Source organism: Sitophilus oryzae, unplaced genomic scaffold, assembly GCF_002938485.1.
Source record: "Sitophilus oryzae breed Bouriz unplaced genomic scaffold, Soryzae_2.0 scaffold_227_pilon_pilon, whole genome shotgun sequence".
In the NCBI taxonomy this organism is placed as follows: domain Eukaryota; kingdom Metazoa; phylum Arthropoda; class Insecta; order Coleoptera; family Curculionidae; genus Sitophilus; species Sitophilus oryzae.
The window spans coordinates 1,134,382-1,160,947 of NW_022146782.1; the positions used below are offsets into that span (position 1 = coordinate 1,134,382).

Sequence of the window (26,566 nt, forward strand, 5' to 3'; positions counted from 1 at the left end):
ATATGATTAATTGAGAGTTTTTTTTATATACATATACATACACATGTTTTTGTTGGATAATGACATATTCTAATAAAAATAGAGACAGAAGGAATCTCATCAACTATTAGTTAATTGAGCTACATATACAAATTATTCACAAAAATCCTCAAAAATCGTCTCTCCCTAAAATTACAACAATATCAACCAAAAGAACAGGCTATAGATTTAGATCGAACTTCGGTACAAATGAACATAATTGTTTATGGAAAAAGGTCATAAAAAGGGGAAAATACAGAACAATAGTATGCCTATACAGTATAATTCAATAGGATAGTTGTTACAAGAGGACAATAATTGGTGATCGAAATATTGAGTTGTTAACTAATATATTGAAATCAAGTTCTATACAGTATTAGATATCTAACTTTACAAGATTTTACCCAAATTACTATTATAGAAAGTAGGTTAAAACAAAAAGTCTAAATATTTTGTTAAATAATACCTCCAACAGATAATAAATTTAATGAAAATGAAAAATAATTTATTAATTTTACAAGTAACTTGGATCAGTACAATTATTTGTTTAAAAATAGCATGGATAGTATTTAAATTAAAAAATTTGAAAAATGTACGTAGTCCACTTTAGTTCTCCCCACTCTCACTATCTTCTGAACTTTCCTCATCACTGACATTGATAAACATTTGGGGTACTTCTTCAATAATGACTTCCCTATCATACCAGTCTTCGATTAATTTTTCAGTGTGAACCACCTTAGCATGCCATATTTCTGGTGTACATTTCTCTAATGCTTTTCTCCACATATCTAGCACATTTTCATCTTTATGTCCATTTTCACCAATGTGGGCATTGTAAAAATATTTTGAATCTGCCCATATCATTTCAATTGCATTAAACTGGCAATGGTAAGGTGGTAATCTTAATACTTCATGACCATTTTCTTGTAATAATTTATCTATTTTATATTGTTTTGTTTTTTTGTGAATTTTTGCTATGCTTAATAGTTCAGGTTTAAACATTTTTTTATCATAAGGTATATTACTTTTCTCCAACCACTCAACAATTTCATATTTCTTCCATGAGGATGATGGCTGTCTCTCTAACTCAACAGAATGGTATGGAGCATTATCCATTACAATAAGGGAAGGTTCTTCTAAATTTGGGATGAGCTGGTTTTCTACCCACTTTGTAAACATTTCTGCATTCATTTCCCCATGATAATCCATTTTCTTAGATTTTGAAGCAAAAATTAAACCAGCATTTTTAACAAACCCTCCACAGTGTCCGGCATGCAATACAATGAAACGTTTGCCATCAAAACCACCTGGCTTACGAACACTCTTAACACTATCATCCTGCCATGATCTCATTTTACTGCCTTTGGAAAAGATCCACGTTTCATCTAAAAATACGAGTTGACGAGGAAATTGCGAATTTTTGTTTTCCATGTATTTTCTGAAAAAGGCTGCTCTCATAGAAGCTATATTGGATGTCTCCATTAATGCTCGTCTGTTATCATCCTTTTTGTATTTAAATCCCAAACTAAAAAGGAGTGTTCGAAGACTTCCATAACTTATGTCAACAATTTCTCTGCGACGCAACTCCTCGTTTAGTTTATTAATTGTAACTTGTTTCTCTGAAAATATAAATTTAGTAAAATAGTTCAGTAAAATAATATTGGTACTTACTTTGTGCATACAAGTCATACAGAATATTGCGAACCTCCATCTTCAAACCTTCATTCAAGTCTTGAGTTTTACATTTTTTTCGAGGTCTGTTCTTTCCCGGTGTTGAGGGTAGCTCATTTCGATCTTTAGACATTTTAATGCTTGAAACCGTTCTTAGACTGATCTTCAAGGCATCAGCAACTCTCTGTAAATTTATTAGTTAGGCACTTGTATTTTTATAAATCAAAATATATATTTACCTCTTGAACAGCATTCAGGGAAATTAGTGGCCCCTTATTCTCTTTTTCAGACGTAAAATAAGAGATAAGATTTCCAACAAGGATACGTGCTTGAGAATTTAAACGTTTTCCTGGCATTTCAATGTTAATGTTAAATTATATTAACGAATCACGAAAAATAAATTTTGGAAAGAACTGTTGTTAAATCACAAAAAGTTTTCACAAAAGCTAGTCGCAATAAACGATGTCCAAAGAAAATAAAGATACAAAACAACTTTCCCTAACTTTTTGACAAAATGACAAAATCATAAACATAAACACCGAATGACAAAAATGTCATGCATGGATGCTGCCAGGGTTTTACAGATGTACGCACGTCTCCACAAAATGTACTAAATTGTAGTACAAGTTACTTTTTTTAGGAAATTATAAAGGAAAAGCTGTCTTTTTTTTTAATAGGATGTAGTTCTTGGATCCCTTATAAAATAAAAACAAGAAATTATAATGCAAATGAAGTTAGTATGAAGTGAACACCAGTGTACCTTTATTAAAAAAATATACTAAATTTAGTACATTTCTTTTAAAACGAGAACCCGAAAATAAATAATCGATTTATTTTTGCGTTCGCCGGCATTGACTTTAAATGTTTAGAAAAGAAACTTGAGTGATCCTTGGCTAGGGGTTTTCCTTGTCTTACACATAACTTTAGCTCCGACCGTATGTCGGATAACTATGAAGACATACGTTCAGTATTTCTTCGAATTGTCTTGCTTAAGTTAGAAAGAGAGCGTATAAAAGGGAATTGATTTGATGTTAATCATAGTTTTGTGACGTGCACGCAAAGATCCGTTGACCCAACTGTAACATATACCACCGAATAAATATAAGAAGAAGGGTCAGCCGGCGTTCTAGCTTTCATGTGGCGTTTACAAAGACGAGCCGCGGCGGCAGCAAAAAATTGTATGGTCGTATGCCGCCGCTGGGTCGAGCGCTCGAATACGGGGGTTTCTTCAAAAATAATTCGAACGCGGCGCGGCGCGGTGGATGGAATTAAATGTAAATAGTACGAGTATAAAGTCTGGTCGGTATGTATTTGAAATAGGATAACGTATAATAAACAAACATATTATATATACATATATACATAAATATATTAAATGTGTATATTTATTTACACAGAACAAAAACAGAACAAAAAAATAATAACAAACTTAATGACATTAAAAAGCACAATCCGAGGCAAAATAATAAAAACAAAGTTATCTTTGAAACATATTACACATAAAAAAACAGGCAAATGAATGAGCAGAATGAGTAATAAATATACATGTATGTATAATGTTAAATAAAGAAATAAAAATAAAGAAAACATAGGGAACACATTTTTAAAAAAAAAATTGGACGGAATTGCATTATATTTCAGACCAGGTCTGAAGCTATTTTCCAGGAAATCATGAGTTGTAAAATGCAAATCACATACTGCCAATCTGTCATAACACTGTCCCACAGTAAGATTAGCATATTTGTGCGCTCCTACAAACTTCAAAATGTCTTTCCAACGTTGGCATCTGTAAAAATCCAAAGTACAAAAATATATTTTTTTTAAGCTTATAAAGAAGAGGATAATCACGCTGTTCGCAGAAATGTAGCAAAATACCATACACTTACACATCTTGCACATCAGACCACATTTCTTACCTTATTTCATCTCTCGGACAACGAAAACATATTCTCCCACCAGGTCCTTGCCTGCTATTGTAGCCCCCTACGCAACAAGATCTCGGCATTTTTATAACCAACTTTATAATAGTTTAATAAATATACTATGTACAAAAAACACACCGATTCCAAATAAGACCTTCCGGTAGTGAAGACAACCTGCAATTAATTAACTGACTCACAACGTATTATTCGCCCCGGCCTGGTATACTGCGAGCGTTAAGCCTTCACACACGTGCATATCGACGGACTCCGCCTGACTCCGAGAAACGGTTGCGACAGCGACCAAACACAGCCGCGTGGAAATAACGTAAAATAGGGCGGGACTTAGAGTGACCCTTCTTGCTATATTAATGTTCGGTGACATATACATACACATGTTTTTGTTGGATAATGACATATTCTAATAAAAATAGAGACAGAACGAATCTCATCAACTATTAGTTAATTGAGCTACATATACAAATTATTCACAAAAATCCTCAAAAATCGTCTCTCCCTAAAATTACAACAATATCAACCAAAAGAACAGGCTATAGATTTAGATCGAACTTCGGTACAAATGAACATATGTTATATCTGGTCAGTTAGTTATCTGGTAGTGGGGGCCCTAATAGAAAAATGTGTTGAGTATATAAACCTCTCATTTTAATATTTGTCGACTACGAAAAGGCATTCGACTTTATCGATCAACACAAATTATACAGGGCTCTAGCCGAATATCGTATAGACACCCGTTATATGACAACCAGCATCTGTACCGCTACATGGAAAGACAAACAAATTCCGTATAAAAAGAGGAGTACAACAATGCGATACCATTTTTCCCAAATTGTTCATAACACTATTAGAATATATGTTAAGAGACTAAACTGGAAAGAAATGGGTATTAATATTAACGGGAAACTGCTCAATACCCTATATTGTACCGATGAGCACTAGGCTGATTATAGACAAAATACACAAAGCACAAAATATGCCAGAAACATTTAAACGGGCGTCAGATCAAAATGGATCAATCTTGTTATTAGTGGTAACGTTTCGGTGGACGGAGGAAATATGGAAAAAGTGTATTTATATAAATATCTGAGGTAGAGATGGGCGGTTATTGGTAAAAAACCGGTTATAGGTTAACCGGAATTATCTTTAAAAAATAATAACTTGACAAAATTAACCGACACAAATTAACCGGTTATTCAAATAACCTAACCTAGCAAAACTAAATATTTAGTTTTCCTATAGGTTTACTTACCTCTACACTCCATAGGTCTACTTCAAATTTAGATAATAAACTTAGTTAAATCGCATGATTAAATAGAGATTGTAGTAAATGTAAGTATGTATATGTACAAAATTAATTTAAATAAAAATGCTAACCTCACTTTTTTGAGTAGACATGGATATGATATTAAAACTAGTAATTACTTAACGTTCAAATAAACCACACAACTCACAAGTTCTACAATCTACAACCAAGTTATTTTAATCAAATACCAAAGAAAAATAAGGAGACTGAATGAATAGATAATGAAAGATTATCTTCATTACTTGAACTTCAATTTTGTATTCTTTAGTCTAAGCTTCAAGAGAGACTTCAAACTAGAAATAAAATATATTTACGGTGAAACGTGGGTGAAACTGGGCGAAACCATGGAAAACTTTTGAAGAACCGTTGAAAATCCGTTAAAGTCGGTTAAAATTTAAATATAGAATTTAGAGAATCTATTTGAAGTTAGGTTCGTATCACTTGGCTAGCTGGTGGCTAGTAGTAGTCTATGCCATTAGTACTTTGTTTTACGGCTTGATCTGTCAGGGCCATTCGGCCGTTGTTTTGATTTTATTATCATCAGGGTTCGCCTGATGCCTGATTTTAATTTTGACATTTGATGTTTGATGTCATATATTTCGTTTTGGGAGCGGGAGTGGGATTCCCGTTATCGTCGTAATATCTGGAAGATCCGTGCCGTTCGCTTCTTCGAAATTTACGATTCAAACAGCTAATATTTAATTGTTACTTGTTTTAAACAAGTACGATTTTTTTAAAAATAACCGGCTATAGGTTATTGAACGTAATGCAAGGTTATTAGGTTAACTGGTGAAAAAAAACTACCTTTAAATAACCGGTTATTTTAGAGGAAAATACCGGTTATTCAAAAAACCGGTTACTTTTGCCCATCTCTAATCTGAGGCACAAAATAATAATTGGTCGCGACAACCAGACATACGAGATCCAAAGAAGAATAGGACTAACATGGGCAGCATTCGGCAAACTAATATATGTGTTAAAATCAGATCTACAAATGTGCCTAAAAATGAAAGTGTTCTATCACTACGTTATACCAGTACTTACATATGGTGCAGAGACACTGACAAAAAAGTCTATAAATTAAAAGATACCCAATACAGTAATAAAACAGCGTAAAAGAATAACAAATGCTATATATCTATCTGCTTAAAAAACTCAGAGCTGAGCTGGGCATATTGCCAGAAAAACGGACGAGAGATGGACCAAGGTAATGCTAAAATGGCGGCCAACACAGGATGCTCTCGAAAGCAGAGGCACACCTCTGACCGATGATCAGATGACTTGAAGATATTTAAAGGAAATTGTATCCAAGTGGGCACAGGACCGAGAACAGTGAAAAGATTTGAGGGAGGCCTATGTCCAGCAGTGGATACTTCAGGCTGGTTGATGACGGCTAACGTGATGATTTAAACTATCAACTTTAAATGATATAAGAATTCTTTCTTTTCTTTCAAATATGTTTTTACAAACACAAGTTATATAAGTTGGCTAAATGCCAAACAACTAAGTGGTCATATCAGGACCAGATCTCAAAGTGTTGTTTAAAGCCTTTTTAGAGAAAAAGAAATAGTCGTTTAAAGCATACAGTTGTTTTTACAGTTGCAAGATCCAAATGCCCTCATTAGGAGAATCCTACATCCAAAATCTGCAGGTAGGAAGGGTTATCAGATGTCCAGCCTGGACAAGCCTTCAAAAAAAAAAAATTGGGACAAAATCCGGACGTCATAATTTTTTTAGTGAAGTAGCATTATTTACATTAACTACCGATCGATGATGGTTACCAATTTGATTTTATTAATAAAACAAGATCAAAAAAATACGTTTATATTTAAACTTTCAAAACCTAAAACTTAAAAAGTAAAACAACGAATTTACACTACTGAAATTATCAACAATTTTTTAAATAACTATGTACATTTTTTAAAACTAGTTGATTATTTTGCATTACATTACAAATTAAAATCCGTAAGTTTTTGAAAAATCCGCCCGGACCCACCGGTACGTAGTAAAAATCCGGACATGTCCGGATTAATTCGGACCTCTGGTGACCCTATGTAGAATGTTTAGGAGGGGAGTTAATCACCGCGACGTTACAGATCTATTGTGTGTTCCCCTTTCTTGGGTTATAACGAGTTATAACTTATAACTCATCATAGAGTCTCAGGGCTTTAACAAAAGCCAGTATCTGAGACGGCTCCACCGAGACTAGCTTTCCATCCTCAACTGGTGACCCTATATAAAGTTTTTATATTTTTTATGTTCCACCCTCCTCAGTAAACCTGATTGTGATTGTTGTAGTCTCTCAAATTGTATTCTTTTTCATCAGTATGGTTTCTTCTTTATTATTTTCTCGTATTGCTTTAAATACTATTCAATCTACTACAGAAATTAAATCAGGTGTAGCAGATGGGCGATAAAAATCACAATCGAAAAATGAGGGTTGGTGGGAAAATGAGGAGCTCACTGGGGATTAAGTATACAGTTCTGTAGATTCTTTTTAATCGTAACTTTGATGTTATTTTATATTCTTAATTTATTTATTTGTAAATATTTCAAAATTAGTGATTATTTGGTAATACAACTTAATTCTTTAGTTTAATTATTATTAACATTAACTGATTTAAATAAAATTATTTTAAAATTTGAGTATGTTACAGATATGCCAGTTGCAAAAAAAGTTAAAAAAGTATATTACACTATGGAGGCACTTTTTTTGATACCAACAAGAAAATGTTTAAATTTTTATCTCCCACAAGAATTTTTTTGCTATTGCATTCTGAAATAATTTAATATATCTTACTCATATCGGAATTTATCGGCAACTTATAAATATATAACTTTGTAAATATTTACGTCTTTGACAAAAATATATTGGGAAACAATTTTACGAAAATTGATATGTACTTATCTCTCGGCGGATATTCGTTTTGACAATTCAAGATGTTTCTTCCTGTAATCCTGTACGATCAGTCAGTATTTGCGCAAATCACAAATGCAAGTCGCAGATATAATAAAATACGGAACATGTTTTCTTTCTCCTCGTTTGCTTCTTGTCTGTTCTCATATCCGTTATTTCTTATTTTTGTTTATAAATTTTGTTTTCAATTGGAATTTTAATTAATGTTATTATGACTATAATTGTCAGATAATACCAATTTTTGCACGCTATATTAAACTAGCTTATATGTTGATAATTAATTGGTAAATTCCTATTAACATATTAATTAATAATTTTACATAATTTGAGATTTTTAGTCATTTACAAAATATAACTATACAAATTAGCTTTTTGGAAAAAAATGTGGTTTAATCTTTTAAGTAACGTAATAAATGTAATAATGTACTAAATAAGGTAATAATCTCCAAAAGTAATGGCAGCAGAGAGCTGAAAGTGAAAAAACACATTTATGATTCAAACACATTTAGCAATAAAATATAACAAAAAGAAACAAAACCACACACTGATTACATTTATATACATACCGGGCGTTTCTCAGAAGTGACTTATCCATATAACTTTTCTTTTAAATAAAAAAAAACGAGATTCGGTATGTTAGATATGACATAAAGTGTGATTGATTGACGTATTCACCGTTTCAACGGAAATGATTACAACTTTTAATTCATAAATGACACCCTTGGTATTTTTGACTTTATTTGATAGAAGACATTTTAAATTTCAATTTAGTGTGTCATAGCCATTAATGTAACGATAAATTGACTCAAAAAATCAAGTCTATGGTACCAAATTATTCGTAAAATAATACCTTTTCTAAATATGCTGATGAGCCACGAGCCACTCTCGTTTCATTTGGAAAATTTGAGTTATGATTAAAAATACAATTTGGGAATTTTTTAACCGTCCACGAAAAACATCAATCATCATCAGACGATCAAATATATTTTTTCAAGGCCTCTTCACAAAAAATTAGAGTTTTTAACAGAACCATGGCATTCTACAATTAAATATAAAATACGATTTTTAAGTGTAAATATCAAAAGTTGACATATGATATGTCATTCTATTCAGAATGTCATTTTCTATCGAATAAAGTAAAAAATACCGAGGGAACCATTTAAAAATCATTTCCGGTGAAACAGGAAGTGACCGAAAACAATTGAATACGTCAATTAATACTAATTTATGTCATATACCAACATATCAAATCCCGTTTATTTATCTGAAAAAATAAAAGTTACTTATAGGAGTGAGCCGCTTTTTAGAAACACCCGGTATGGCGTCAGTTTTATATCCTATCATACATGGTATTCTGACTAGAATGCCAGCCCATTATAAATTCTAAAATCTTAGAATCATCATAGTGTTACGACAAAAAATATGTACGCCATCAAAATATTTTTTTACCACCTTCAGGGCACGTTTCTTTACCAAGTTACCTCCCCCATCTTGAACAGACGACTAAAAAAACAAATCAGTTTTATATACAGATTTATTTCGATACAAAATAATAACCGTTTTTTATTATCAGCTGGTTGTGTTTTTACGTTCCCTAACTTTTAATGCATTTTAAACCCTTTACATTATTTAAATAGGAATCTTACATGTCTGTGGAAGATTAATTATGTTTAATCAGCTCAGGATATTTTTGGACTGATATTAATAATACATATTCAAACAAAACAAATATACCCTTGAAAATAATATATACTTTGATATAATATTAATCAAATTCCTTAAGCTACTTACTTAATTCAAAATAAGGCCTTATTAAAATATTGTTTTTTTTTAAATTGATAAGTGTGCTAATTGGGTTGAACAATTTGTTTGGAATATATCATGGTTATTTTTACTAAAATCATTCGTTTCGAGTGAGAAAAATCCATTGATAAATGTTGGTGAGCAAATATGGGAATACTTATCGGTAAATAAACACAACAATATCTATTGCTGCAGTATGTACTTTTTTCTTTATTGACAAGGCGATATCTTCTGTTTAATGGGTTTAAGAAAGTTGAGAAAATTGGAATAATATATTGGAATAATTGGAATGTAAGGTATGTAGGTATATCTCTTGCAATCGAAAGATGTGTACAACCTATTTTAGATAGGAACTATCGGAAACAAGAAATAACCATCTTATGCGTTAGTCAAGCAGCATTAAAAGCGATCAACTCAGTAGCCATCAATTCGAAGTTGGCCAAAGAATGCCAAAAGAAATTGAACAAATTGGCAGATTAGGCAAAGAAAATAGAGTTCTCCTACTCTGGGTGGCAGCCCACCAAGAGAAAGAAGGCAATTTTAGTAAACCCTCTAGCTAGAAAAGAAGCGAACACTTCATTAAAGCGAAACTCAAAAACCTGGAAGACTCCATCCGTAATCTGGAATGAAAGTCCTCCAACGGATTAAGACTCGAAAAAGTTTCTCGGAGCTTACGACCGAGCTTCAGCTAATTTTGAATTTTAGGTTATCCAATTCATTTTTATATTTTACTCAAAACAGTAAACCTCTGACAAACCGGCGACGCGGCGGCGGCTCCCAAATGTTGCCATTATTTTTTTAAATTTTCAAAATTAAATAGTAATAATAATAATAATAATAATAATCGGTTATTATCAATTTATTTTAAAAATGGTAAAGAGAAAATATGTTTCTTTTGGCCAAATTTACCACCTCTTACAATATTTGCACTTATTTCTGGGACACCCTGTATAGTAGACTTTATATAATTTGATCATAATCTATCCTCTTAGGTTAAACTGGGTTTTTTTACCAATCAAACGGTAAATTAATCAATTAAAACATTTGCGACTATCCGAACTACGTAGTAATCGAAAGCTGACATAATTTTTAGTAGTATTCCTTCAAATCATTTTTATTATTATTATCGCCTAATTATATTGTATAATATTTTATTTGCTATGACGGACAAAACGGGTTAAATATTAACGGTTTTTATAGCCCCATACTCTCTATTCATTCATGCGGTTCGTCAATTCGGTTCGCCATTTCGTCTTGTAATCCCATAGTCACTATACGTGGATGCGTCGATTTGATGCAACGCATAGATTTGCAACGCAACGATTTGATGCAACGCATAACAGCAACTATGTTACAACCGAACCAAAACAATCAAAAGAAATATCAAAATGGCAATAGACGAATTACCAAACAAACTAACGAATGGCATCGACGAACCGCACGCACAATTTGTATGGACACCGCATCATACCGTTGATTGAAAGAATTGGGAATATATGCAACCTAATGGGCGAATTCGTGACAACACTGGTTTGATTTCCCCTTTCGTCTCAAGTGCTGTACGGTGAAGCCACCAATCGTTTTGCGGTAAACGCATAAAACACTTATCTTCTCTAATTCGCTCGGCGAAGGCATATCGAAGACGGTGTGAAACTGAAAACTACAGTGTTGCCATATTAAAAAGTGTAATATATCTGTAATACGTTTGACGAAAATATCTTCGGATGAAAAAGCTGCGTTGTATCGAAAATTTATTAGTGTTAAACATAGAATAAACAACTAAAATACAAATTCTTTTATAGGTGCTGAATATTTCGTATGATCGAAAAAAGCCGTTTAATTGGCTTGGAAATGACGGTTACTGACATTTACAATAATGTTTTACATATATGAAATAACAGCGATATTCATTTCCAAGCCAACTCTGATGCCGTTCTTTGTTTAATCATATAATATTATATTAAATTGTTTAATGATAGGAAATCCGTATTATTAACGTACTGTACCCAAAATCCGTAAATCTACGGATTAATCCGTAGTTCTGGCAACACCGTCTCCGGCAACCACTCACTCTGACGACTGAAAGCAGAACTACGGTACAGTATTCTTTATACGCTGCTTTGTAAACGACTATCAGCGCGCAGCCGCTCAATGCTAAACTAAATCTCGGACAGGCTAACGGTAACGCAAGCTACATCTCGGACATGTTTTGTGCTACGAAATCGCCCATAAGGTTGCGCATCTTCTTATTTCTTCAATTAATAATGGTACTCATTGTGCGTGCATTGACCTATCCTCTCATCAAATTGACGAATTAACACATACTGAAATGGGATGACGAACCGAATCGAAGTATCACATCAACGAACCGCATCATACACTCGTATGCGTGCATCCACGCATCAACGCATAGTGAGTATGGGGCTTTAGACAGATTTCGCCCATATACAAATTAAAGAAATAAATGTTATTATTTATTAATCGTATTCTCGCTCATTTACATAATATACGATTATTGTAATAGCCGACATATGTGATTTTTTTAGCTAAATGTAATCCAGTTTGTCCCTACCCTCGCCCATTAAAAGTAATTTACCTTAAAATAGTTTTCCTGTCGTTTTGACCACCCCCGGCTTCCAACAAACATCTGCTTAAGTACGCGGTTAAAAATTAGGCACGTTCTACATGACTTGAAAGAATACAATAATGTAAATTGCATGCACAATGGCCTTAGCAACTTCATTAACACAGCGTAAATATTACTTAAGTTGTAGTTTGTGACATCAATAGTATACTTCTCTGTGTTTGGCAATATCTTTAATTTTCACAACGTTTTGTTTTCAACGGTATTTTTAGAATATTTTGACTAAAATATTGTATTTTTTTTTTCTCTACAGATATTTGGAATCGAATTTATCAATACCCTGTATCATTGACATAAATTAAATATGTTGTGTAAATAATTATTAGACTGAAACCTTAAATGTGAATTTTCATTTATCATCAATTTATTATCAATTTTTCATTTTAGTCAAATAACTACCTACTCAACATGTTCCTTTTTTGTCAATAATGACATGTATTGTCTATTTCCATTCTAAATATCTTGAGTTATGTTATATCTTTTGTTGCTCGTAGCAATTTTTACCAAGAAATCTTTTTTACGTACAAAATCACGGAAATATATATTTTTTCACTCATTAGTTTTATACAGGTACGGGCGAAAAGTTATTACTCTTCAAAACAGCTAAGACACATGTAGGTGGCGCCCCCTACAAATAGGAGTCATATTAACATCAAAATCAAAATTCTCATGTCAAAAAACTCACAAACACCAAGTTTCATCCAAATATTGACGTTGTAGAATGTAGAATGTTTAGGAGGGGAGTTAATCACCGCGACTTTATAGATCTATTGTGTATTCCCCTTTCTTGAGTTATAACGAGTTATAACTCATCATACAGTCTCAGGGCTTTAACAAAAGCCAGCATCTGAGACCAGTTGTTTCTCAGTTTCAGCCTACTGAGGTGTTCGTTGGGGAGACAGTGTCCTGTTAGAAACCCCGTGACAACCCGAAGATTGTTTTTACTTAAATCAAGGAAAACCTTTGATTTTTCTCGGTCATAAGTTCTGAGGAACTTTTTTGAGTGTCTTAGACCGTTGGAGGACACCCATTCCAAGTTACGGATGGAGTCTTCAAGATTCTTCAGTTCCGCTTTCAGTTAGTTCCCGTTTGGAAAACAGAACGGTTCTGGTCCAGTTAGTGGAGTGTTCGCTCCTTTTCTAGCTAGATCATTTGCTTTTTCCTCGGCTTTTTCGTTGCCGTCTATCCCTTGGTGAGCAGGCACCCAGAGTAAGAGGACTTTATTTTCTTTGCCTAATTTGTTGGGCTTCTCTAGGCATTCTTTGACCAACTTCGAATTGATGGTTACTGAGTTGATCGCGTACATGTTATACATGCCAGTCTCTGTACTTTGCACAGGTTTTGCCTTGCTGTACGTTGCTCTAGTCTTGTATACCAAGCATCTGCTCCATAAGTAATCATGGGTCTTACTATCATGGTATACATCCAGCGCAAAATGTTAGGGGCGCAGCCCCACCTATTTCCCGCCAGTCTTCTGCGTATCATGAGAGCCTTCGTGGCTTTGCTGGTAATGTTCTTAATATGCCTGTTCCAGAGAAGTTTACTATCCAGGGTTATTCCCAGATATTTCACTTCCTGAGATGGCAGTATTTCCTTTCCATCTAGATGGATTCTTTTCAAGTTTTTCAAACTTCGCTTTCTGGTGAATGGCACTACTGCGGTTTTATATGAGTTAATACTTAGCCCGACAGTCCTGCACCATCTCTCAGCGATGCGGAGTCCTCTTTGGATAATATCACACAGGGTGACTTCATGTTTCCCCCGTGCAATGATGACTATGTCATCTGCATACCCTATGCAGTGTATTCCCGCTAGAGTTAATTCTTCCAGTAGTTCATCCACTACCATGCTCCACAATAGGGGAGTGGTCACTCCACCTTGTGGAGATCCTTGCGTTGTTTTAACAACTACAGTTTTGGTACCTATCTCAGCCTCTGCTGTTCGTGTTGAGAGCATTTCCCAAAACCAGCGAATTATCGTATTGTTCACCCCTCTTGTTTCAAGAGATCGCTTGACCACCTTGTGAGGTATATTGTCAAACGCCCCTGCAATGTCCAAGAAGGCACAAAGTGCTGTTTCTTTGCTATCCGGGCTTGCCTGTAAATATTGCCGTTACTTCAGAAGTTGAATGAATGAAATTTCTACACCCTGTATCTCTGAAACTAAGCATTTTAGGACCTACATTTATAAGAACTTTTTTACTTAATTTTATCTGCAGAATATGCTGGCGAAGTTTTCGGACCATTCTGTGTAGTTAAAATATTGAGCTTTAAATAAAATTAAAACTTGAACACAAAAATTATTTTTAGGGCAAGACAAAATTAATATTGAACATAGGTCACATTTAAAATCAAGTTATTAATATAAATAGAACACCCAATATATTATTCCAATATTCAATAGGAAATGCATGCCTCTTCAAAATTCATTTCAATACAAACTTCGAATTCCGCGTCCGTAGGAGAGAACATTGTATAAGCGCCACCAATTATACCAATTATATTATATAGATATGGTCACCCTATATATCAATTATATAAAATATAACTGCTATACAAGGTGGTAACATACTTGGTAATTTGATATATACCAGATGTTCGAAAAAAGGCATCAAAGACGATTGAGGAATGACAATCGATAATAATATTAGCGAGGTCAAGCCCCAGACTGTATTTACTTCGCCACTATCCTTCTTTATTTTTTAATGGCGTGAGATGAACCGCCTATTTAAAAATAGATATATTTATGTAAATTCAAAACATTCATTTTTAAGACACTCTGTATACATAAATAAAATTATTGATTTTGAAAATATTCGCAAAAGTGGGGAGAGGGAAATCAGGCGACGACCAGAGATGATAGTTGTTAGATAATAGCTTCTAGACTACCATTCGAGACGCATTGATATTATTTTGGTTCTTGAGTTTTGTGACAAAGAATGTTATTAAAGGTAAAGTAAAAGTTTTCTCAATAGTTAACTAATGTTAACTAAATCATATTATTTTGTTTTCTTGTTCTAATTCTGTTATTAAAGCTTTTCCTTATTCATTTGATCTGACAAAGACAATATATAACATGTGTATGCATATAATGGAATCTATTTATGCTGTAAATAATGTCAGTTTAAAAGTAATCTAAGTAAAATCGTTTAATGTTCCTTCGTGCCGATGTTTGTGGTTTGTGAGAATAAGGGCCTTGTTGAGTGTACTAACCATTTTCGACCGTGCATGGGCGAATATCTTAGCTCGCAAAAGGGCAAACAAAACAATAAATAGAATAATTCATAGAACAATTTATAAAGATTCTAATATATATAATTTCTAAAGATATTGGCACCAAACCTTCAACTTTAGCGTCGATTCCGCAACAAGGGACTTCCTACCTACGGGTGGAGACCCGTTAAACTAACAAAAACCTCTTCAGTTTTGAACGATATAAATGTGGCATGTTTTGAATGTATTAAACTATAAACCTAGGTATGAGGACAGTTTCTATATTATTATTTCTCTTTTATTAAAGTTCTAGACAGCATAGTTAGATTCTCTGGAATAGTGATCATGGTTTTCTCTGCCGTGCTCTTTTACATGTGAATTTCAGGCAGAGTACGGCATTCCTTTCGTTTCATTTAATAAAATAAGTAGGGCTATTTACAAATTTAGCGTTTTATTTACATAACATATTCTCCTCAAATTTCCCAAAATATTGTTTCTTTTGAGGCGCACATCCGAGGTAATCACAATAAAAAAATATTTAACACAACGTAGGTTCCTTTCTTTCTTTTAAATTTCTTGTTATACAGTTGGCCAAAATATTACCTTTTCAACTTTGTTGACGAATTTGGGTTGTTACACTACAGGCGCTATACAGGTTGTTAATTTGTTTATTACTCGCGGCAAGAGCTTTATGGTTGAAATATGGCAACCTCGGCCCGCTCGTCGATAGGCGACGACGCGACGCGACAGGACAAGTCGGCAGAAAACCCTATAAGGGCATGCATTCTCAATAGGCCGTGTTGCCATTCTGTTCCCCTATAAGTAACTGTGCAGTTAACAACCTGTATACTGCCAGTTGGCCTTTATTTGCCAAAAAGGTTGTCATTTATTTTTATATTGAGTAAAAATGATTTTTAAAAGGAGTAATTTAAAGTTACAGAAAAAATATTTTTTTGGAAATAGATTTGTGTGACTGGAAACGCGCTATCCTTTTTCTAATCTTTCTATAATTAGTGTTAATTTGATAAGTTTTATATCAGTGTTTAGTAAATGAGGTCTAGAGATTGATCTCGCCAAAATGATGATCGTCTGTCATTCCCCAGCCAGGCCAGCCTACTAATTGTTCAGAAAATACTGCAAATATCGATATATCACCAACTTAATTGTCATTTGTTATTATTGAACTTTCAAATTTTATTAAAATTTTGGATTGCGGACAGAAGATCTCTCTGTCAGTCGTTTGTTTTACAGAATTTAATTATTTTTAAAAGTACAGCCATATAGTTATTCGATCATTACAAATTCATAGATATAAATCCAAAATATATTGGCCGAAAAGACCAACAGTTTAAACATCATTATTTAAAATGATATTGGCAAGAGGCAAACTAAAACATAGAGAATGTGATTTCAGAACCTTTTATATTAGTTTTATTGTTCGTCTTTTATTTGAATGTTTCAATAAATTATGTTATTAGTGTCTGAGTTCGAACATTTATGTTAAACTCAAGATAGTAAAAGTAAATCTAAGTAAATAAGTATAAGTACTTAAACTAAAGAATTCCATGGCTATATGTTGCTATGATCACAGTCTGTAGTGTTATTTTAGAACCTTTTACACTAGTTTGATTGAACAACACTCCTGTTGCACTGGAATGTTTCTTTAAATTATATTATTTGTTTCCAAGTTCGAACATTTGATAAACGCTATAACCTCTAAGATAGTATCGTAATTTAACCTATAGTCTTCCATCCTTAACATATTGAAGTTGAGTTTGTTTTATGCCAGTTTTTAATTAGGAAGTAATCTACACAAATTTACAATTTAACCGGAATAAGCATCAATTTATATTACGCAAATAGTATTAAAAATGTTTTACTTTTTGTATCCAATTCAATAGTATTTTACACTTTGGTTATAAATTATTTTGCAACTTACGGTAAAAAGTAATAATTTTCATAGAAAATTTGCTTAGAATATTTTATGCTCAGTATATTTCTGTAAACGATTAGAATATGTTAACTTATATTTCAAAATAACTAATGCTAAAACTGTAATTAATCAGTTCATAATTTATAAATACACTAGAGACTGTTTTTTATACTAACCTACTTTTTACCTACAAATTCAAAAGCCATTGTTTGTTAATGCCCTCTCAAGAATTTAACTGTATATATTTCAAATGTAAATGCAAGGTATTATCTGGTATAACACATACAGAAAAATTCTTTTGTTAAAGTTAATCAATTAATAACTGGAGTTATTATACGGTGTCAGTGAAACTCAGATAAAGTTATATGGTGTTAATCTTTTTTAAAAAGAATTTTACAGTATTTAGAAGTATGTAGGTGTAAAGTTATGATGTGAGAATCGATAAAGGCCTTAACCCCCTGTAGCTACGAAACAAAACAAAACCGGACTTATGTTGATATGAAAAATAAATATCACTTTTACGTGAGGAATCTCTCCACTAGAGATGTTACATGTTTTTTGAAGCACCTTGTAGTAATTATGTTAACATGGATGCAAAAACGTGCGTCTAAAATAACAAAAAATTGTTGTAAAGTAGCACAGTACCTAACTGTATTATTATCAAGTACTGTTCTTATTTCACAGCGATGAATAACTAATAACCAGAGTTTTCTTATTTAAACAGTCGCCTTTGTCATGAGGGCGCATTCCTAGTGAAGTTTGTGTGATTAATTCAATTGACAAGAATTTTGGACAAATCATGCGGGTTTAGCTCTTAAATAGAAGGGTCCTCGGTAACCGAATCGTTGTTTAAATGTTCATAGTCGTGTATATCTTTTGATTGCGAGAGTAAAATACCATTCCAAGTAATCTATTTATGGTTTGAACGTAATAGATTTAACCCTTTGTTGAGAATTTCGGGAATTGTTTTACTGAGTTTCCTTTTAATTGCATATAGGATTAATTGCTAACCAGACATACAATTATTCATTTTTAGTTATGTGCAGTGAAATATTAAATATTACTGTAGGATATGCTGGATATGGCATATTTATTAATCGCATACAAGTGGGAACATTACTTGATTAGAATTTGTAATTAGAACAAGAGAGTACTTAATTGAGTTTATTTTTCCATTACACTCACTGGCTAAATGCTGCAGATTGTACTTTTGCTTGTTTGGAAGTCTAATTTTTTATGTGTTTATATAATGTTTATTTGTAATATTTTAGACTACAATGCAATGCAATAATCTGCAATATCGATTTGTATATTGTATTGTGTATTTTTGTAAATCCCAGAATTACTAACACTTTTTGGTCAAAAAAGATAGTTCAGCGTCTGTAAAGTGAATGACACTTTTAATCAAATAAACCATAAAACGTGTATTTATACATTAAAATACTTATAAACTTATAGTTTTATGTGACATTTCATAAATGAATTCCAACATGTGCTTTTAATGGTCCATCTATTGGTCTGCGTTTGCTGAAATGTACAAATAGCTATAAAGCCTCTCATATCCATGCAGCAATTTAACAATATATCAAAAATTCATAAAAGAATCACAAAAAATGAGGCAATCATTGTAGACTCAAAAGCTCCAATTCAAAACTAAACAAAAATATTCCATGTGTCATAGTGGCAGATTAATAACTTGCCACTAATTCAAGAATGCCACAGATAGAAACCAAAACATAACGTACAACCATGTTTATAACAAAAAAACTTTGCCAAATATTTGACTATAGACACTTAGAGCCTTTTAGTTTCACCTCATTAAGTGAAAAAAATTGACTTTGTTTAATGACAGTCAATCATAACATTAATATGGTTAAATGAAGATAAATTTGTGAAAAGAACTATTATTATTTTTTGAAGTTTTCTCTTTCGCTGGCGAAATTTCCTACTTCTGCCCCAGCCGGTAATAAAAATATTCCGATAACTATAATACTGCGTAGAGCTTCCTGTGGCTTCCCTATCAAATTTCAAGCGAAAGAAATATGCCGGATAGTCGAAAAACTAGTATCGATCTGTTTTCCTTTCAGGGTAGGGCATAGTCGGAGTGAATTTATGAATCATGTCTCGTATAATCAACCGACTTGTTAGCTGTTACTCTCTTTTTTCATTCTCGATTTCTATTTCAATTAAATAATGGACAAACATGGTGAACCGGCTGTAGACCGAAAGTATTTGAAAGGGTTCGAAGAGAAAAAGTCGTAAATAACATACTTACTTAGTAATAATCTGGATTTATAACGTAAAGTTTGAGGTTTAATTGATAATTTGCACTAAAATTACAAAATTATTGCTCATTTTCGTGCTAAATGAAAGGAAGAGACTGAAAACTAATACATAAAATATAGCCATCATCATGATATAAAAAGCATTTAGTTTATTTGCATAAAAATCTGCGAAATTGTATTTGTTCATGATACAGTTATCAGTAGTCTCACATTCTTTTTTATGTATTTTTGTTTTAAATCATAATTAGTTGCACGTAAAGACAACAAGACTGTCAAGGAGAGAATGCATGACAACGTTAGTATACTCTGTTTTTTTCTCAGGTAAGATTTCGACTGAGGATGACAGAAAAAAAGCAGATGACTTCCATACCAATCCATTTATTTCACAAAAAAAAGTTTCTAATATTTTTTAAGTTAACTATGGATGGGTTTATAAGTAAATACGTCATGCGTCGTCTCTTGTTTTTAATCAGTTTTATTGGTTTATTTCAAAAACGACAGATCAAGTTTTAATATTATTGGTTTGACGCAACGATAACGACAAACGGACTCCGATGCGTATGAACCCGACTTAAAATTTTTGAGAGTTGTCAAACTCTTGCCAAATTATAGGTTATAACTTTGTGTTAAATTATGTCAAATAGAAATGATAAATATTTTGCATTTTGGACTGTGTTGTTACTTGTGTTTCGTGTTTTTTTTTAAATTAAGTGGAGGAAAACTCGAGGGAAAATTAAGTGTTGACCCAGACCATAGTTTACAGTTAATATTCGGTGCCCAGAGACCACCAGAAACACAGTTTGCCAGACACTATGACCAGAGAGTTGCATTAGCCACAAATAAAGTTGTATACCATCTCGTATATGGTACCAAAAACTGGAGTAAGTATCTGTAAAATAACACCACACGATAGGTAAATAATACATTTTAGTACTAGCAGAAAAAATTAAGATTAAAGTTAATTAGCCTAGATTAGATTTTTTCAGTTTTATACACTGAAAAAAAGGATCTCTCAGTCGAAATGAATATGACTGACCCAAAAAATTGGCGCTTTTCAATAGGGCCAAGAACGACGTTCCTTTACCCAAAGCATTAACTCTCTTTTTTTAAGCTTTAAAAAATTACTTTAGAGAATAGAAGAATCTATCTGTCCAAAGTATTTCACTCTTGACCCAAAATTAATATGCAAAGAAGTTCTTGCTACAAGAACAATAGTCTCTTTGATTCATGCAAAAATTCTTGATTGAAAAGGGACATTTCTTGATTAAAGAGACACTTTTCTTAAACCAATAGCGAATACCATTGACTCAACTAAATTATTTTGATCTAAGAGAAGTCTATACATAATTTGCGCAGCTATTACGAAGTATATTATTTCTGATAAATTTAAGTTTTCTCCTAGTCAGTAAGTAGATATTATTTTCCCTCGATAGTAGGTAGTTATTTCTGCTTGTTCACTCCTTTGGTGTTTTTTGGGGTGGTTCATCACTCTACAAATTACAAAAAAATGTTACATCACGATTAATCAAAGTAAAGCAAACAAATTATTAAAATTATAAGCTTTGGTCACATTTTGAATTCTTTAATACGACAACTTGAAATTCTAAAATTTTTGTAATTATTTGCATAAAAAAATCGATACCTAGGTATATTCTTATTCTATCTATAGTCAGGCATGCATTATCTAAACAGGTGTATTAGGTAAATGTCTCTTACCTTCAAATAAAGCAAATAAATGCTCTAATTTCCATTTTTTTTCAGAAACTCCTTTAAAGAATCCATATATCCTAAAATTTGTCCATAAAAAATGACAAATACAAGTTAATAACGATCACTAATTTGTTATATGATATGCGTTTATGTATAAAAAATGCAATAAAATTCCAAGTGGAAAATTCAAAGCAACAAAACCTGGGCGTAATATGATGTGCGACCTATCAAATGCGACGTGAGACTGATCGGACTGCCGACTTATTGTATATAACCATCCTTCGTCATCGTCTTTGCGTGTCGTTATTATTTTTCATCAAAAGAGTATTTAGCTACTGGAAAAATGGCCATGTTTCTTGAATGAGGTACTTCCTAGCGTATTTTGTTATTATCTTAAAACAAAGTAACTTGCACTTGGTTGAATAAAAATAGATTCAAGAGAAATTTTCGAATTTTTCAAGAGAACAAGTTTTCTTGAGTCAAGAGAGTTTTTCTTCAGGGAACATATTTTCTTTTACGCTAAAATAAATTCTCTTGCCACTAATTTTTTTTTCAAGAACGATGATTTTTCAAGATCTTTTTTATCAGTGTACATTTTTTTTCACAATATTTTGAAGTGTAATCACTTGTCACTCAAGATTTAAATATAATTATGATTATGCGTTCCAATTGTACCAAGTTATTTCTTTGTAAAATGAAATAAACTACTTTGAAATTAAAATGACAGACATCTATCACTGTCAAGGATTTTGTCGTTGGACAGACTATAGTGTTTTACATTAATTGACAGATTATTCCGTCATTTTTGGGTGTCAAAATCTTGACTGACTAGTTTAACAGAATTTGGACCATTTTTCCAATCTTTTGTAGATCAGGGAGTAGAAACTAGCTAAAAAGCTGGCTATTTCAATGAGTTGTAGAATGTAGAATGAGTAAGAGGGGGGGGGGTTAATCACCGCGTCCTTAAATACTTATTGTGTCCCTTTTTCTTGTGTTATAGCTCATCATATAATCTATAACTCATCAATCATGGGGATCTTCCTCTTGTAGGGGGGACAGGGTATTTCCCATCCTCCTCTGATAACAGATGTTCATCGTCCGAGGAGTGGGTATCTACCTCCTACGAGAGTACACACCCCTCCACGGTTGGGGTTTAGCTCTCCGTGCTCTTCACAGTAAAGTTTTTCTCTGGCTGAGGTACCTATGAGATCAACGCTGGAGGTTGGCGGTGGAGGCTGTCTATATTTTCTCGACTTTAACTCAGTCTCTCCTTAGACCTGATACCGGTGTTGTACCGAATCTATAATATACGATATATCTTTCTCTATTGCCTCCTTGGAATTGAGGCCAATTACACCGCAAGGGTTAGTCGGTTCACTTCTAGAGTCCCGCGTGTAGAAATAAGAGAGACGAGAATACAATGGGTTGCCCTCTGGTGCCACTAGAGGGTGCCTAGTATGACGGACATCCCATCCGGCATCGTTATACGTCTTGGTAATTCCTTGGCCAGGATTGTATTGTATTTGTATTTGACTAAGAGTGGGTCCCATAGGGGACCCTCCACTGAGGCCGCGAGGGCCTATTGTGGCTCAGTTTCTACAAGCTCTAATTTACAAGAGCGTCAAAGTTTATCCTCAAGACCCAGCCTCTTAATATAAGCCGTTATGTCTGAGGGCGATATGTCTCCTAGGTCTGATAGGTCTAGCATGGGTTTGCCAAACATCTCAAACCTGGTCCTGCTCCCAGCGGGGCAGGTACACATAACGTGCTTCATTGTTTCATCATCTTCCCGTCATCTTCCATACAGAGTCGGCATTCGGCGTCTTCCACCAGTCCCGTCCTCTGTAGGTGAGATCTCAGCCGGCAGTGGTCCGTGTACACTGCAGTGAGCACACGCGTTCCATTCCTACCGGCCTTTAGGAGTTCTCCTGTTCTATGTTTGGATGGCCCTGCTAGGATTTTCTTGGCATGTTCCATTCCGGGACTGTCACTCCAGTCCCGGAACGTCGCACTCCTAACCCATTCGCAGAGCCTGTCTCTTGCGAGATTTTTAGGAACGCTAAGTGTCGGTTCTGGGCCTACGAATGGCGAGCCTGCACCAATTTTGGCGAGGGAATCAGCACGTTCATTTCCCTCTAGGCCGACATGTCCCGGTATCCATATTAGCGACACTTTGTTCCTATCTCCCAGTATATTGAGTAGTTTCTTACAATGAAGAATCATCATAGACGTGCTTTTCGTTGCCTCAAGTGCTTTCAGCGCAGCTTGACTATCCGACAATATGCATATTGTTTTCCCGGTGTATTGCTGTTCTACCAGCAGTTGCACACAGGTTTCAATAGCATATAGCTCAGCTTGGAAGATCATGGTGTGTTTTCCAAGACTGTGGTAGATCTCAGTCTTTGGACTGCTGCAGTAAATTCCTTTGGCCAGGATACTACAACCAAGGACAAGACAGTGAGATGCTCCTTAGACCCTGCCAATGTACCAGAGTGGATTCCCACTAGCACCTGAGTAGGAGCCTCTCCACCATCGACAAGGTCTTGCATCTTCTTGAGGAAGCTTCCAATGAGTTAGTCGAGTATTACAATTGCAACTTGCATTTGCACTATGCAAAACGTGACTTGTACTTCCGACTGCCCTCAATTTTACCCTTAATGAGAAGTAGCAGGATCTCGGAGTAGCTTCCGTTCTTTAACTCTTGATAGAATTCCTTTACCTTTGCCTATCTGCGTGAACATTTCCCGCCATTCGTTACTATCTCTACCCAGGATATATATGAAGACACAATTTCATCTCAAAAGTGTTTGGTTTGGTTTGGTTTGGTTCAATACAGTTTTTCAATGTCTGTTTATAAATTTTGTGCTAAGTGTTCAGCTCTTTAATCCCTAGAAAAAGACTGGAAATGCATCTGCCAAACCTCCACCTTGCTAGGAACCTCCAAGTAAATCTTAAATAAAACACTATACTTACTACAAAATTACTAAATTTTAAATGAGAGGGAATAAATTTTTAATGAGAGGGTCCCTCAGACAAATGTGTCCGAGCTCCTGTATGGATCAGAATTACGGATCATGGTACATGGTAGATAAGTAAAGAAACAGAAGAATAATAACTGTCGAAATGTATTATCCCGGAAGACCGGATAGGTCTTCTGAGATATTCAGCTAATAAAAGAAACGTAAGAATAACATATGCGGATGAAATAATGATCGATGGAATCGAAAGAAAGAATTTAAATTTGTTTGGCCATCAGAAACCAAAGAAAATATTTTTAGGAATACCACCAAAGAAAAAGTGAAAGATATAGAAAGGATTGACAAGCAGCCATTCAAGAAGTATTGGCTGGTCATAAGCTTCAAGAAAATGATATATCTCAAAAGAATATTTAGAGGCACATAAATCAAAGAGACATTTTCTGTTGCTCATGTTGCGCGCCTTTAAGATCGACAGAAAGTTTATTTTTAAATCATTTGATATTTTAAGTTATCTATGCCACCACCTAAAGACAGTCTAATTACAATATCGTATAATGATTAAAAAACGGCGATAATGTGGTCTTTGAAATGTCAATGATATCTGTGGGGACGACTCATTTGTGAAGAATTTATGTTTAATTTTACAAAAAAAATCAAGATTCATCTATTTTTAAATAATAATTTACACTAAATATATTAAGCAAGTAAAAAACAAGGTGCTCCGAAACGTTTTTTTGCATGCTTTATGCCGGGGATCGGTATGAATGAAATTTTTATAGATATTTATCAAAGACCGTACTGTATTGTTATGTATGTGTCTTATGAAAATATTCTTTTATTTCTTCTACTTCTGTACACTCCACTGTTATTGTGTCACGCTCGGTATCAACAAATTAAACATATCTCAACAAGATACGTAACTGTGTGTGAATTTACTCACTATATACTATAAACCTATATTCATTCTATATCAGAAAGAGCACTGGCCGATAATTGCACAATACATGGTACATCGAAGAAAAATAGTTTGTACATTTTATTTTTCTTTTGTTGGTGACTCTTTGCTGAAGTATTGACATACTGATAATTTTGTAATATCAAGGAACATTTTCAATACTACAGGTCTTGAAATGACTTAGAGAGATACTGGGTGACTACAAAATCGTTGCAGAAACAATTATTGTATTGCTTTCTATCGAATAAATTTGAAACTTGTGTTCAAAAGGTAAAAACTAATTAGTTTTACCCTTAATTTCAATATCACTTAGTTTTTATCTTAATTTCAATATCACTGTTGTTTTATTGGTTTCTCAATTTCAGATTTCTCGTTTCAAGAAGTTAAACCACTCAGTAAAATATAAATCCGATTATTTTGTTGATTTATCATTGAATTGAATTTAATTTTCTATGAAATTGAAAACAACTTCATAGAAAATTCAGTTCAATTCCAATGAAAAATGAAAAACCAACAAAATAATCGTTTTGGATTTATTTTTATTGGGTGCCATGATGCAGTTTGCTTCAACTTCCTTAAATTTGTTCTATTTTTTTCTCTTCTATCTATTACCTTTTCTTAACTGTTGTTGTCTATACACTGTTTTTTCTTCCCTTTGAGCCACAATAGCTCACTTTGCTTCATTTTCTTATGGGGTTTTTTATTTTCCTTTTCTTTTTTTTTCCTTTAATTTCTTTCCATTTTTTATTTCCTTAACTCTTGTTGTCATTCTACCTCCTTATCCTGCCTTTGAGCTACAATAGCTCACTTTCTTTCAACTTGTCATGGGTATTCCTCTTAACAACCCCTTTTCCATTTCCACCTTCATTTCAGCTCTTTGTTTGTTTAGGTTAGGTTTTTTTCTTTTGTATTTATTCCCTTTCTCACAGAACTCTTGGCGTCTTTCCACCTTTTATTTTCCTCTTTGGACCACAATAAGTCACTTTGCTTCAACTTTCTTTCTCTCTCAGTTTCTTATTTTCTTTTGTAATTTCTATCTATTGCCTTTTATCAGCTCTTATGATCTTTTCACTTCCTTTTCATCTCTTTGAACCACAATAGCTTTGTCTTAGACTTTTCCTTTTTTTATTTCCTTTATCAAGTCTTCATGTATCTTCTCCTTCTTTACTTCTCTGTGAACTACAATAGCTCCCTTTC

At 33.5% G+C, this 26,566-nt stretch overlaps 1 protein-coding gene across 1 annotated transcript; it reads right to left on the minus strand.

Annotated features, from left to right (window-relative positions):
* Positions 1-240: 240 nt before the first annotated feature.
* On the minus strand, positions 241-2,765 carry LOC115884325. Its single transcript, XM_030902868.1, has 3 exons — positions 1,929-2,765; positions 1,690-1,873; positions 241-1,637 (listed from the first exon to the last, which is right to left on the minus strand). The coding sequence occupies exons 1-3, from the start codon at positions 2,043-2,045 to the stop codon at positions 625-627; spliced, it is 1,314 nt and encodes a 437-aa protein (XP_030758728.1). The 5' UTR covers positions 2,046-2,765; the 3' UTR covers positions 241-624.
* Positions 2,766-26,566: the final 23,801 nt, after the last annotated feature.

Coding starts and splice junctions, on each gene's coding strand:
- LOC115884325 (XM_030902868.1), bottom strand. CDS start 2,045: ATGCCAGGAAAACGTTTAAATTCTCAAGCACGTATCCTTGTTGGAAAT. Junction 1,874..1,928: donor CCCTGAATGCTGTTCAAGAG/GTAAATATATAT, acceptor ATAAATTTACAG/AGAGTTGCTGATGCCTTGAA. Junction 1,638..1,689: donor GTATGACTTGTATGCACAAA/GTAAGTACCAAT, acceptor TTATATTTTCAG/AGAAACAAGTTACAATTAAT.